The sequence below is a fragment of the Mya arenaria genome, chromosome 8, assembly GCF_026914265.1.
Source record: "Mya arenaria isolate MELC-2E11 chromosome 8, ASM2691426v1".
Lineage (NCBI taxonomy): Eukaryota > Metazoa > Mollusca > Bivalvia > Myida > Myidae > Mya > Mya arenaria.
This window is the reverse complement of record NC_069129.1, coordinates 10,942,269-10,957,906: the sequence shown is the minus strand read 5'-3', so window position 1 is coordinate 10,957,906 and position 15,638 is coordinate 10,942,269. Positions and strand designations below refer to the sequence as shown.

General features: G+C 33.2%; 2 protein-coding genes across 4 annotated transcripts in view; one reads left to right on the top strand and one right to left on the bottom strand.

The window, feature by feature from the left end:
* The window catches only part of LOC128243234 (protein disulfide-isomerase TMX3-like), a 57,464-nt gene that overhangs the window by 20,127 nt on the left and 21,699 nt on the right, over nucleotides 1–15,638 (bottom strand). The window contains exon 10 of the mRNA XM_052960853.1: nucleotides 6,631–6,684. Within this exon, the coding sequence (XP_052816813.1) occupies nucleotides 6,631–6,684 (54 nt within the window). The remainder of the gene's footprint in view (nucleotides 1–6,630; nucleotides 6,685–15,638) is intronic.
* Nucleotides 15,220–15,638, top strand: part of LOC128243235 (techylectin-5B-like) — an 11,634-nt gene continuing 11,215 nt past the window's right edge. For 2 of the 3 annotated variants that reach the window (XM_052960854.1, XM_052960856.1), the window contains exon 1: nucleotides 15,467–15,638. This exon is cut by the window's right edge. The gene's annotated coding sequence lies outside the window, so the exon portion shown is untranslated. Of the gene's footprint in view, nucleotides 15,369–15,466 lie in introns of those variants that run through there. The other variant, XM_052960855.1, reaches the window with a different exon arrangement.

Below are 15,638 nucleotides of genomic sequence, written 5' to 3'. Positions count from 1 at the left end.
ATTAAAGGCGATGTTAATAGTGTTAGAGATTGTACTGAGACCTTACAGCAAGATGTTGACGAAGTACACAGGGATTTTAGTGAGAACATGTCCAAATTTGAAGATCTAGAAAATAGTATTGAACAACTCCAACGTGAAAATTTAAAGGCCAACATGCGAATATTTAACTTGCCCATCAGCGAGCCTATAACAACTGGATCCTTGAAGAAAGCGGTTATAGTGCATGTCCTTAACGTGGCCAGCCCTAGGGATACATGGATAAATGATGATATAAAGCAGATCAAATCTATTGGTGAACCTAAAGATGGCAAACAGCCTTTGACGCTGGTGACATTCCGTTACGATGATGACAAACTACGAATCTATAAAGGCCGTGAAGATCTACGGAAGAATGGTATTAGAATTGGCGACGACCTAACATTTAAACAGAGGAGTACATTAAAACGATTACAAGACCAAGGCAAGCGCGGATATTATTATCGCGGTAAACTAAATGTGAAGGATAACAATGAACAAATTAACGATAACGCGAATGGACGAGTATACAAACAAGCAAGGCGAACATTGCATGAAAATGTAGTGCCTGCCATCCATAATGAAAATGATTACATGCGACAAGACGCGGTTATGGCTATCAGTATGCATGATGGCGAAGATCAGACAGAACATATGGAAAGTGATTATATGCAAACAAACGCGGTTATTGAAACAAATGACCAGAATGGCGAAGATCAGATTGAACATATATAGGAATTCGGCCGAAGGCAAGACACAACATCTCTACACATTATCACCTGGAACATTGATGGATTATTAAATAAGATACTTGATGAGGAATTTATAAAGTTCTTGTCAAGCTTTGATGTAATATGTCTATTAGAAACGTGGGTCGAACATGAGAGCGACATTCCTTTATTTTCAAACGATTATAGCGTTTTTTTCTGTCCAGCTATTAGAAAGCATGATCATGGTAGAGCAATGGCAGGAATAGTAATATATTACAAAACGATACATAAAGTAAACGTAACAAGAATACACGGGGATTGTCTTTTCGCAGTATTTTTAAAAATAGACAAGTCCATGACGGATACGAATGACGACATCACATTATGTTTTACATAACTGGGCTCCGTAAAGACTATTTGACTTTAGACAACTATGTCGATGAATCCGAACCGTATGCTGACTTTATTGATGATTCACATATCATTCCTAGAACTTCGAACGATAAAAGTACAAACACTTTTGGCCTTAATCTTATAAACTTTTGTAAAAACAATGCCATCAGAATTGCAAACGGGCGTCTACATAACGATAAGGATATCGGCGAGTTTACATTCATTAACCAAAACGGCAGTAGTGTTGTGGACTACTGCCTATATACGGATGACATTGTTAATATAATCGACGATTTCATTATAGGTGACCGAACGGAATCGCATCACTTTCCATTGCAATTGAAAATACGTATCCGTGACAGAAAAATATATAATGATAGTCAGCCATCACAAGAAAAAAAGTCCACAAAATATGTGTTTGATCCTGATCATCAACTTTTATTTGATACAGAATTGAAAATTGTATTCAATGACGAGTTCACCGTGACCTTTGAATCGCAAGTAAATGATTACGAGTTGGACATAGATATCGTTGTTAACTTATTTACAAAAGCACTGAAACAATGTAGTGAAGTTTGTGAACGTACTTTTGTATTTACTAACACTCGAAAGACAAAGTGGTTTGATAAAACATGCAAATCGCTTAAGTATCATAAACAGAAAATGTTACGTAAATTTAGGAGAGATAGGTCAGATATAAATTTGCAAGCTTACGTAATAGCAAGAAAGGATTATAAAGATCATTGTGACAAAAGAAAAAGAGATTTTAATGAATCTGTACTAAACGACTTGATAGATAATTGCAATGACACTAAATCTTTCTGGTTTAAATTTAAGCGTCTATTCAGCACTCGACGAACTGAAAATAATATATCTATTGCAGAGTGGAAAACGCACTTTGAAAATCTATTTAAAGACACTGATACGACGGAAAAGCCATTTCCAGAAGTAACAGACATTGAAACTAATGAAATAACAGACACAATCTTAAATGCAAGCATTGGAGATGACGAAATTATTCGAGCCATAAAAGGGCTTAAAACTGGTAAAAATGGCGGTAATGATGGTTTGGTGCCAGAATGCTTCATACACAGTATACATCATATTCTTCCATTGTTGAATAATCTCTTTAACAGGATATTTATTACTGGAGTATACCCGAATCAATGGTGCGAAGCTGTTATAATCCCTATATTTAAAAAAGGTGATACAAACTCTACTGATAACTACAGGGGCATTTCGTTGTTAAACGTACTAAGTAAAATATATACTAGTATTTTATGTAAACGTATTACTTTTTATGTAAATATTTACAACCAGATTTCCGAATCTCAGGCCGGATTTAGAGAGGGATATCGCACTACGGACAATGCTTTTATTCTATATGCATTGGCACAACGTCAGTTATCTATGAAGGGCAGAAAGCTTTATGTGGCATTTGTTGATTTTCAAAAAGCTTTCGATTTTGTTGATAGAATACGCCTATTTAATATATTGTTAAGAAATGGCATTGCCGGACGACTATATTATGCAATTACTTCAATGTACAAATGTGTGAAAGCCCGAGTTCGCTCTCCAACAGGTGAAATATCAGACAGTTTTGATTGTCCCCAAGGTTTAAAACAAGGATGCATGGCCTCTCCTATACTCTTTATATTGTTTATAAATGACTTTATAAGCCTTATACAACCACCAAAATACAACGGAATACAATTTTTTCCAGACAGAACACTTATAAATTCTTTATTCTTTGCGGACGATCTTGCTATCCTAGCAGATACCCCATGTGGTCTCCAGCGTTTATTAAATGCACTCTGTGACTTTTGTGTCGAATATAAACTATTCGTTAACACCAAAAAGAGTAAAATTATGGTTTTTAAAAATGGGGGCATACTATCAAAAGCCGAAAAATGGTATTATCGCGGTGAATCAATAGAGGTTGTAAATAGTTTTACATATGTCGGCGTCACCTTAACGAGGCAGTTATCTCTACCAAAAATGGCAGGGGAACAAGCAAACAAATCAAAACGAATTCTAATATCTATTTTGTCAAAACTATATGAGTATGGCCAATTATCTAAATCTTCATTTTTTAAGATATATGATAGCAAAGTTGCACCAGTATTGTTATATGGCTCAGAGATTTGGGGTGTAGAACGATTATGTGTGGTAGAACAAGTCCACATTAATGCCTGTAAGCGCTATATGAGTTTACCACTAAAAACTACAAATGTTGCTGTATTAGGCGAGTGTGGTCGTTTTCCTATGTATATTGAATCTGTAAAGCGGGTTATTAATTACTGGATTAGAATTTTGAAGGTAGGAGATGACAGATATATTAAAAAGGCTTATAGTATGCTTATGATGGCAGACCAACATGGTCATAGGAATTGGGTGACATATGTAAAGAATATATTGCTTAGTTGTGGATTTGGATACGTTTGGTATAACCAAGAAGTATTGAATGAATCTCATTTTATTGCTTTGTTGAAACAATCACTTAATGACCAGTATCGCCAGGAATGGCATTCTTCTATTATAGATTCTGAAAAACTTAAATTTTACTCTTGTTTTAAATCAAGTTTGTGCCATGAAATTTACTTAGACTGCGTCAATATACGCAAATATAGAAATGCTCTTGCGTGTTTCCGATGCTCATCACATAACCTTGAGATTGAATATGGTCGATACTCTAATATTCATCGTGATCAAAGGTTTTGTAAATTATGTAAAAATGTTATTGAAACAGAATACCATTTTTTGCTCAAATGTCCTTTTTACTCTAATATTAGAAAAACATATTTACCAAGGAAATATTATGAAAATGCCACTTTTAACAATTGTATCATCTTGATGCGTACAAAAAATGAAAATTTGTTAAGGGATATTGCTATGTATATATACTTTGCTATGCAACATAGAAATACTTTACTACAAGCGTTGTAAAAATGTTATAAGTAAAATTAATACTTACCTCAGTAACTTGTGTACTTTTGTTCGGTAATGATATTAATTGTGTAACATCTGTAATTACTTGTGATCTCGGGGGCCTTTGAGATGTGTGCCTGACGTATCGGTGGGTACCACTAGATCAACCACACCTACGTGGGTGACGTCTCGATTACTTAGACGGGATGCAAGTTATTGCAGGGGTGTTTTCTGTGCTAGAGTGTGTATAGTATTTTATTACAATGTGTACTCTTTAGATCCCTTCTATTTCGTTTCGAAAAGGTATTTAATGCATGCTACACATTCGAATCTGTATTCCGACTTGCACTTCTTTATTTCTTAACTCTTTAGCTTTCGTGTTTTTTTTGTGTGTTTTTTTTGTGTTTTTTTGTTTTTTTGTTCTTTTTTCCATACTCTTGTTGGTTTCTTGTGGGATTTTTCTCTCATTTGTTTGTTTTGTAATTGTGTTTGTATTATATTGTAAATTGTTCAACCGATGTTACCATTGTTGCTTTTGCACATTTGTAATATACATATTTGTTGTCTTGGGCCGGTGGCCTTTAGCAAATAAAATATTGAACTTGAACTTGAACTAGTTGCAAAAACAGACAATATAAGGGCCATAACTCAAGACGGGTAATTTGTTATTAAACTCATTTGGGACATTATGACTTTACTCAATGTAATTGATTTTTGTAAGGGAGCTGTGACAGAGCTAAGACAGTGCTTAGTTGTAAAAAAAGACAAATCAAGGGCCATAACTCAAATCTGGTAATTGGTAAACTTTGGTTAAAAAAATGGTAAAAATTGGTTAACTGGTAAACTTTTCTGAGACATTATGACTGTACTCAATGTAATTGACTTTTGTAAGGGAGCTGTGACAGATCTGAGACAGTGCTTAGTTTGTAAAAACAAACAATTCAAGGGCCATAACTTGGTAATTGGTTATTAAACTTTTCTGAGAAATTATGACTGTACTCAATGCAATTGATTTCTGTAAAGGAGCTGTGACAGAGCTAAGACAGTGCTTATATATAGGTCATAAAAAACTGACAATTCAAGGGCCACAACTGAAGACTGGTCATTGGTTATTAAACTTTTCTGAGACATTATGACTGTACTCAATGTAATTGATTTCTGTTAAGGGAGTTGTGACAGAGCTAAGACAGTGCTTAGTTTGTAAAAACAGACAATTAAAGGGCCATAAGTCTTGACTGGTAATTGATTATTCAATATTTTCAAGACATTATGACTGTACATGATGTAATTGAGTTCTGTAAAGGGAGCTTGAGAGAGCTTAGTTGTAAAATTACAAACAATTCAAGCGCCATAACTCAAGACGGGTAATTTCTTATTAAACTTTTCCAAGACACTATGACTGTACTCAATGTAATTGATTTTTGTAAGGCAGCTGTGACAGAGCTCAAACGGCCAACAATGCCCAAGTTCTTGAATGATTATAAAACCGCAACTCAACTTTAATTATGAAGGATAAAAAGACACCCTCAACCAAGAATTTCTTACAACAAAGCACAACCTGTCTTAGTATCATCTCTAAGAAAAATTGCATTTTAGTGTCGGCTGCTTGACATTTTTATTAATAGCTTGCCGCAGTCAGGACTGTAACATTTCTGCAGTTTACTAAATACACCAGAGTCTGCATTTTTACCTCTCCATTCTTACTTAATTACGAGGCATCACAATTCATTTCGTAGCTTACAGAAACAGTAAAAATTGAAATAATACCCCCAAAAAATCATAGATTCAATTTTACAGAAATGACATACCTGGTAATTCTGGCATACAGTGATGTGATACTTGAACTTATTATTACAACAAAATATGATATGATTACCTGTGTGAAGAATATATTGATGAATTAATTACACCAAAACTGAAAATGTCACGATTACCTGTGTAATACATATATTGATGAATTAATTACATTAAAACTGAATATGTTACGATTACCTGTGTGAAGCATTATATTGATGAATTAATTACATCAAAACTGAATATGTTATGATAACCTGTGTGAAGCATTATATTGATGAATTAATTACATCAAAACTGAATATGTAATGATAACCTGTGTGAAGCATATATTGATGAATTAATTACATCAAAACTGAATATGTTATGATAACCTGTGTGAAGCATATATATTGATGAATTAATTACATCAAAACTGAATATGTTATGATAACCTGTGTGAAGCATATATTGATGAATTAATTACATCAAAACTGAATATGTTATGATAACCTGTGTGAAGCATATATTGATGAATTAATTACATCAAAACTGAATATGTTATGATAACCTGTGTGAAGCATATATTGATGAATTAATTACATCAAAACTGAATACGTTACAATCACCTGTGTGAAGCATTATATTGATGAATTACATCAAAGCTGAATATGTTATGATAACCTGTGTGAAGCATATATTGATGAATTAATTACATCAAAACTGAATATGTTACAATTTAATACCATTGGAAGCATATATTGATGATTTCATTACAACAAAACTGAATATTTTAAAGTATATATTTTACCTGTGATATGTTTCTCTTTCATTGTTGGCCATATGTCTGCCCAATTCTTTCACTCTGAAAAGAGAAAAAGTGATAAATTTTTATGTTTTTACTTATACCTAGGACTGTTTTTTAAAGCTGACATAGAGTACAACAAAATACAAACTGTGTTCTTTTTCCTTTTTCTGAAATAACTTAACAAACTGTTGTGACATACTGTATTTATTTTTCACGTTTTTGTCACATTCTTTTTTTCATCTGGATTAATTTAGTTCCCATTTTGTTAAATGATTTAAAATTTATTTTGACCTATAACATTTTGTTTTTCATTCCAAAGCTGAGTTAAGATGCCGTAATCAATTGAACTTCAGTGGTGCTAAGCGAACTTGAAGCGCGCCCTGCTCCTAGCGAAAGGGAATCGGGTTAATATTTCATCGGCCTACCAGTCACAGCAACAATAATTGAATATACACAAAATCACAGGACAGTATAAAATTTTACTGTATGTTGGACTCAACTTGTGCAAATAGTGTGATTTTGCTAACATTATTACACTCAGTTACCGGGTTAAGTTACTGAGCTTTTGAATATCAAGCTTGATATATTTAAGTTAAATTTATACATGGCTTGAGAACACATCAAATACATCTTTAAATAATTGTAGGCTGACAGATTTTATATCTGTATACCATTAGTTCAAGACTTTCAAGACTAAGGACAAGATTAATGAAAATCAGTTAGCTTTTAGAATATGATTTTACAAATGATTACATGCACACACGAATTGCACAACAAATTCAGCCGCAAGCTTAAAATTCACTTACATCATCACTTCAAGCTGCCAATCTTCATGAAATTAACATCTCACGAGGCAAATTTTTGCAACAGCTAGACATCCCACTCTTAGGAGACATAATTAATACCAAAAAAATGTCTTCCCACTAATTATATGCCTAACAAGAAGTGACTGGGAATGAATAATCTTTGTGGAATCTAGCCGCAGACAAAAAACAAGCAATCATCCAAAGCGATTTTCAAAATATACAAACAATTTACTGTACACACAAACTCCATTATAAGTAACTTGTTACTCATAACTATTCTATCATTCTTAACATCTTTATTTCCACGTGAACATCATTATGAGCATGTAGACTTCATGAGTTTGAAGCCAATAAGAAATTTAAGGGTTTTTTGTTTACCACACAAACATTAAATTTAATATTGTTTTTTTTAGGTGCTCCTTACCCTTCGCTCATCAGGATCAACCAGTGAAATACAAAAACTCACAGAGGTGAATCATTGAAGCTTCAATATTCTGTCTTTCATTGTGGTGCCAGTTAGTTAACATGTAAAGACACATTGCAATGCGACGAAACCAGGTCTTCATGATTGACAGAAGAACTTCAGCATGTGTTGAGAGAATAATAACTAAGCTGATTTGTTAAGTTTTGTATGTTAGAGAAATGCCAAATTGGTTAGAGGATATAAACATGAACTGTCTCCATACACTTTTCCTATATTCCAAGTTTGATTACAATATGTCAACTCTAACAAAATAAATTCAGTGTCAACTGTTTTTCTATTTTAAGTAAAAAGTCACCAGGTCCAAACCCAATCACATCAACTCTTCCTATATCCTTTCGAATACCGCTACCGTACATCGACGCGCTACCGTAGCCGCCTAATGCAGACCAATTTTTCAAGGGTGCTGGTTACCGTTACTGTTTTACTGTAGGAATACTGTAGACGACTGAAACGTACCAAAAAAGTAGGTACGTCCAGTTCCACAGCCGCAAAATGCACATTTTCCACAAATTTGTGGTACATTTTTCATTAAAATAAGAAGGATTGTGAATTTTAAAAACAGCATTAATACGCTATGGTACTTTGTCTTAGAAACAGTTACTACACTACGGAATTTCTTTCAAATATAATAACCATCCAAAAATAAGCAACGGTATTTCTTTAAAAATCGTCATTCAACATTATTCGCCTCTGGCTTTTGTAAATTTGCTTTAATAAAACAGCATGCTTATGCTTTTCCTCTTGTATCAGAAGTACGCTGTGGTATCACAGTTAAATTTAAGAAATGAGCAAAACTGCGCAGTGGAATTACTGTGATATTTGTTTTACGGACTAGCTGTGTGTTAACTTCGATAAGGTAAACATTTCATGTTTGAATTAAACTAAATCAGTCACTTAAGTGCACTTTGGTAGCGTTCTTGAATCTGGAAGTATGCAAAACTACGCAGCGGTATTTCCTGTATAAACATATTACGTAATCAACAGAACACAACCCATTTCAAAGGCGACGCTGCCTTTGAAGGTCATTTAACGCTAGTTACGCTTCCTTTTAAAACTGTAGAAATATATGCTATGATTTCTTATAAATCCAACCGGACATCTATTACGTGATCGCTATAAAGTAACCATGGAAAATATATCAACAGAACATCCATTACAAAATAGCTGTCACAGTTGCGATAAAAACCACTGCGATAGACAATAAACCAACCGGACAAATATCACAAGGTCGCATCAAGGTTACATTAGAACAACAGGTACCCCTGTTATGAGTTGTATGGGAAAGGAGCATGACTTAATACAACATGCATCAATACATATCTGTCGATGAAGCAATGATCAAATGTCACGGTCACCATTCAAGAATCGTTGGTGCTCCGTGTGTCATGGGGTATCTCAGGAATTACCAGGCGTACTTAAGTCGAAAGATACAAGTAGGGTTGACTCAAACAGTTGTAGAGAACTGAAGAGAAAACATGACATGATGATCATGTTGTATTTGCCGACAAGTTTAAAACATCAGTTCCTCCTGCGTTTTGAAAAAATCTACACATTCGTGTCACGCATTAAACACCGGAAGGACATATTGGTCAATCGCAAAATCAGTCCACGAAAAGAGATGGCAAAGTTAAGATGCTCAGCAGAGGGGAACACATGGCATGAACCGGAAGCTTATGTCCACTGCATGGGAATAATCAAAACATGTGTGCAACCCAATGACATATTTCAATCCTATAATAAATAGCCGACAGAACAAGGTTTTGACGGAAGAAGTAAATACAAAAGGAAAGTGGGAAAAACATGCATCAAAGTTATTTTTTAATTAAAAAAGAACATGGGTGTTGTAGACAGTCAACATTTACTGTGTACCAGCACAAAGTGCTTATTTGTGGACCTAATTTGAGTGGTTTGCCGTGGACATCTCGCTTGTGATTCATCATGGATAAAGCGTCAACCCTACGGCTACCTATAAGCTGTTTGAGAGAATGGTAATACCTTTTTTACAGTATATTACAAACTTGCAGTAGAATGTTGAATAGTTACCATAATCAGGTTTAATAACAAATTGATTGTTGCATGTACCACCAAAATGAAACATGAATAACATCTTTTAAAATCAATCAGCTGTTTAATGTTTTATGTTCTTTTTTTAGGTTGCAGAACAACTTATCGGCGGGTATAGCACACGTATAAGGAAATCCAAACAAATAAGCGACATTTTTTAACTTGACCTCTATGGCAATGTGCAGTGCAGAGTTAGCTTGCACGAGTATAATTCTAATGTTTATAAAACAAAACTCGAATGAAATGTTATTTTATTTAAGGGAATGTTTTATTTCGTATCGTGTCATTACCTCTAGGAAAGGCCGAATGGAGGTAAAGTCCAACAAGACTATGGGTCCAGAAACACAGAGGAACAGAAAACAACAACTCATGTATGTAAAACATTTTCAATAATATATGTTTTTTATATAATTGTATTTTGAAATGACCCTTAAATCGAAACAATGAACGGCCTCTGAAGTTCATGAAAATGCATACATTAAATTATTTCTACTGTTTAATGGCACATCTTGAATTTCAGAGTCTAGTACAAGAAAGCACCGTTTAGATCAATCATGTTTTAAAATAAATTTTCAATATAGTATTGATGAAATAATCATAACAAAATGTTGTTCAGGTGTCAACCTTTTGTTCCTGAAGGGACGAATAATGTTTGTTTTAATGTTTTTTATAGGATTAAACATTTCATGCATAAAATGAGAACATATTTTTCGAAATTACACATATACAATGCAATTGTCGCTAACAATGTGATTTCTTTTCACAGACCGATGATATTGCATTGCACCAGAAACTCCACTATACTCTGTTGCCGTTTCGTTAATCGCATGCTGTGATTATACTGGTGTTGTTTCCCGTGACAAATCTTGCGATATTTTTAGCAATATAATAGTTACAGTCAAATACTTTGATTTATGTTCTGGTCTATGTTTTTCTATTATATAATTATGTAAATGTGTTCTTTGTTGATAGGAGAAAAATTATTATCATTATTGATTTTCGTCATGTTTGATTTTATCCCTATGTATTCCTCAAGTTCCTATGATGTAAATAAATGATCTATACATTTTTTAACCTTGATGTATGAATGAATTGTGAATCCGTATTTGGATTTTTGTCCTATAAGTGTACATTTATATAGAAAATGAATGAACATGTGTATAAAATATCATGATAGAGAATTGTTATTTAAATTCCTTCCGATTTATTTGATAAAAAATCATATTGTTTTGTAATCGCTCTATGCATGTGTAAATACTAAAATAAACAAAAATATGTATAATATAATGAAAACTACAGGGACAAACAATGAACTAGAGACACAAACGTTGTTAACCACTTCTTAAATCATAAGTTTCTTTTTTTTTTATTATTGAATTTTACATAGAATGACACGTGCCTGGAAAACTGTGATAATGTGATGTCTGCATTAAAATTAAGCACGGCTAAAATAGCGTAATTATACATACATATTTTAGTCACACATGGCATTCCAGAGAGTGTTTATGTGGTGTTTTTTTTCAATTTACTCCGATTCAAGCACACACATGCATAATATGATTGAAATAATAAAAACATTTCGCAACGTTGCCTTACAAACATCTTTTTAAGCATTGTACTTTTGAAATATTTTGGAAAACCTTTTTCTACTACTGTAGTACAAAATAGCTGTTTTAGAAATATCAAATACTAGCCGTAGCGTATTTATGAGGAAAACAACAGACATCAATATCGAGTTACTACAAAAGTTAAAACTGCCATAGTGCATCTTTGCATGAACACGTGGTATAATTCCAAGACTGATCATAACATTAAACGTCTCCGGCAATTTTGAAATACATATAACTGAAATGTTTGTACTAGAACTACCAGAGTGTATTAATGCATAATATTTTCTTTTATGTACTTAACAAATTGTTCATAAAAGTAATTCCTATCTACAAAACTCGCCTATAGTAGTTTTATAAACATTAAAAAGTAGCCAATACCGAAGATGAAAATTACCACAACCTACATATCACAGGATTACCATTGCGCTGTTTTGCATGTGCGTTTACCTACTGATGATTTTCTTCAGTCAAATTACTACAACACACGTCTATGGTTATTCCTACATTTTTTCAAAATTCATCATATCCGTAGTGAGAGTTTTGTATTTTTCCGAAGTCAACCAGAGCGTAGTTATGCCGATATGTCATATTTATTAATAAGTGAATATTTTAATTGCCTTTACATAATAAAACCAATAAAATGCATTTTATTGTATTGATGTGTCTATGAAAGGGTTTAAGTAAAAGGAAAAATGTACATTTTCTCTAGAACATTACCTAATTAGGGATAATGTATATGTCACTAATTCGTGAAATGCAAACTTGATTTATAAGGGTGTTATGTTATATAATTTTATTTACTATATAATGTTTTTAATTAATTTCTTTAATTGTGTTATAAATTTGTACTGTTTCGAAATAGATAAACATTTTACCTAATTGCTAACGCATTTTAATGGGGAGTTTGAAGTCTCTGCTTTTAGCAAAACATGTACAAGATTATAAAAATAAGCGGTATTCCCACGCTGTATGATAGCGGTAATGAGAAGCCGAAAATTTGAGTACGGTTTACACTGCTGTGGTAGTTCGCTGGTGAATGATAGAGGTAATGGGGACACCCGAATTTAGGGTCTGCATTAGGCGGCTATGGTAGCGGAAAGGATATACCAAGTTTGGTCACAATATGGCAACCCTAACTTAAGTTATTATGTTTGAACCATTTTTTATATTTTTACCAACAGTGCCCTTGACCTTTGAGACCCTTAATGCAATCCCATGAAAGGTCTCCGTAAACTCTTCCTTTATACAAAGTTTGGTCATAATACGTGAGCCCTAACTCAAGTTATTCATTTTCATAAACAAGTTTGACGGTCATGGCAAATAAAACAAAAACTAACTGTCTAAAGAAGTTGCATAACTTGATAGAGCTTTGTTGACCATGTCAAAGCAGTATTTTAACGAATATTTTATCATTCATCGTAGGTTTTAGCAATTCTATGTCATATTTATAGCTTTTTATTGACAAAAGATTGCCTTTTTGCAAATGTTATAACTTGGTGTACTATGCTTGATTTTGTGAAAGTTGTAATGCCAAAACACCATTCTGGTGTTCATGCATTGCAACTTAGTAGACAATTCAACGTGAGGAAACAGTGCACCTTTTCCATTAAGAAAATGGTTACCCGCAGTGAAACAATTTAACTCAAAATGGACTAGAAACTGACATTATTTTACACTAGTTTAGAATTGTAAGCATGCCTATATCAGACATGCAGAATGTTTCATTGAGCACTATAGCTGGATTGCATGTCTAAGGAACACATAGTGTTCAAAATTCTATTTTGTTCCATGGGATTAAAGTGTTTTTTTCAAACCTGCTGTACATTGATAAAGCAACAGTCAGATGTTATTGAATTCAATCACATAGATTTAAATAGAAGCTGGGCCAGTTGACAAAATGTAAACTCAAACACTCAACTGTCTAATAGTGTTATAAGTATGCATTGACCACATAAATGGGGCAATGATCCGCACATTCCAGGCCCAATTCTTTTGATAAATGCATAAGAATAACAGGATACCATTACCAATAAAAGACTGGCACATCATTTAACCATTCATTCATTAAACAATCGAGATTTCATAACACATCTCTACCAGCCTTGCATTGGGTGAACAGCAACATTGATGTGGGCGTATGGTTCTGCAAATAAACATTTATGGAGTAACTGTTGAAAGATATCTTCGTTTATTTTGTAATAAATGTAGGATATTAGCTCAGGGGCAGTAGTAAAAACAAAGGGTTACTTACAGAGTACAGACGTCTGCAATTTTGAACAGTTGCAAGCCTATCATATACAGAACATAAAATTACTGAACACCATCAAAGCTTATCATCAGGACGAAATTAATGTTTTACAAAGTGCACCAGTGTTCAGTAAACTTTATCAGCTGAACAATCATTATTAATTAACGCTAAAACTTCTAGAAGTGCAAACTCTTTTGATAAAAGTGCAATGCGATGATAGGTATGCCTTATAAGCAAACAAACTCCAAGAAGATGCCACTGTCAGTAGGTTCTTCATACATAATCAAGGGGCATAACTCTTTAAATTTAATACTCCTAGTTAGCATTACTTCAAGTCAGAGTAATAAGATGTGCTTATAATGGAAATGTTAACAACATGTATCATAAAGGCATCAAGATTAGTAGGACATTTTTGGTATATGCAGCAAAATAATATGGGTATGAATTTTTTTCCAGAGTTATGGTTCATTTGCACTTCTCATCAATAAAATCTATCTGAAATAAAGAATGAAAACAAACCAAGTGCAATCACCAAATACTGCAGCAAGAGTTATGGATCCTGTGCAATGCACAACAACTCAATACGATCTATCTGAGAACAAAGTTTGAAGTCAATATCTCAAATGCTTTTAAAGTTATGCTAAAGACAAAAACATGGACTGGAAATGAACAAAGGGCAAAAATTAAAACATAGTGTAGCCAGAGTTATGGTTCCTGTGAACTGCACTTCCCCTCAATATGAATATCTCTATGTGAAGTTATTTAATACCTCAAAGACATTTTGCATTATGCTATGGGCAAAAACATAAAGGGGGGAATCCAATAATGCAAGATTAAATGGGAATATAATAACAACAAAATGTAATGCCAATACTCAAATAACACCAGTACCCAATTATGTTCGAACATAGCACATCAGCAATTAACTTGAGAGCAATACCTGCAGGGTATAAAACTGAAAACTGCACAATGTGCTGTTTATAAGATGCTGAGTCGTGTGTTAATTTATCATAAACACTGAGGAAACGTTGTCAAGCAAGCGTAATTATCTAAATAGTTGGATTGATCGCTCATGCATGTTTTATCATCAGATATAACAGATAAATTACTAAAACTTTTGTATCTTTAAGTCAAAGATTATATTATCATTATTATTAATATGCTGAAATTCAAACCAAACAGTTTATTCAGTTATCTACTTAATAGATCGAGAGACTTTTTAAGGCTTCGGGTCTTAACTGAATTCATTAAAACTTACTTTAGCAACAATGATGTCTTTATCATTTAATGAGGGTGATTTTTACACTTACAAATTTTGAACATATCTTTATTAGCATGACTGATCAAATTGCGCTTTTTTTAATTTTATTTTATCGCTACTTGTGATTAAAATTGTAATTTGTTGCTCAAAAAATTGATATTTAAATGGCTGGAGACCTAGATTATATTAGTAATGCTCAACACCACATTTAGGCATATTTGTATCATACTTTGTGAGTTTTGTCGGATAAACACTAAGGTAACAAACAGTAAGTGACATTATTCATTAAAAATGATGTTAACCAAAAAGCTACTTCTTTAACCTGCCAGTAATACGTTCCACAGTGACATATGTTAATTCTCCATTTTTCATTCAAACTGAACGCCACAATGTTGAACAGCAAGGAATAAAACAAACTTATACTGATTTTTGTGTGGGGAAGTTTTTTTTCTTGTTGCTGTATCATAGCAGAAATTGTTTTGATGTAATTTATTGAAAGTGACACTGGGATAAATTTGGACTAAACTTTTCACAAAAA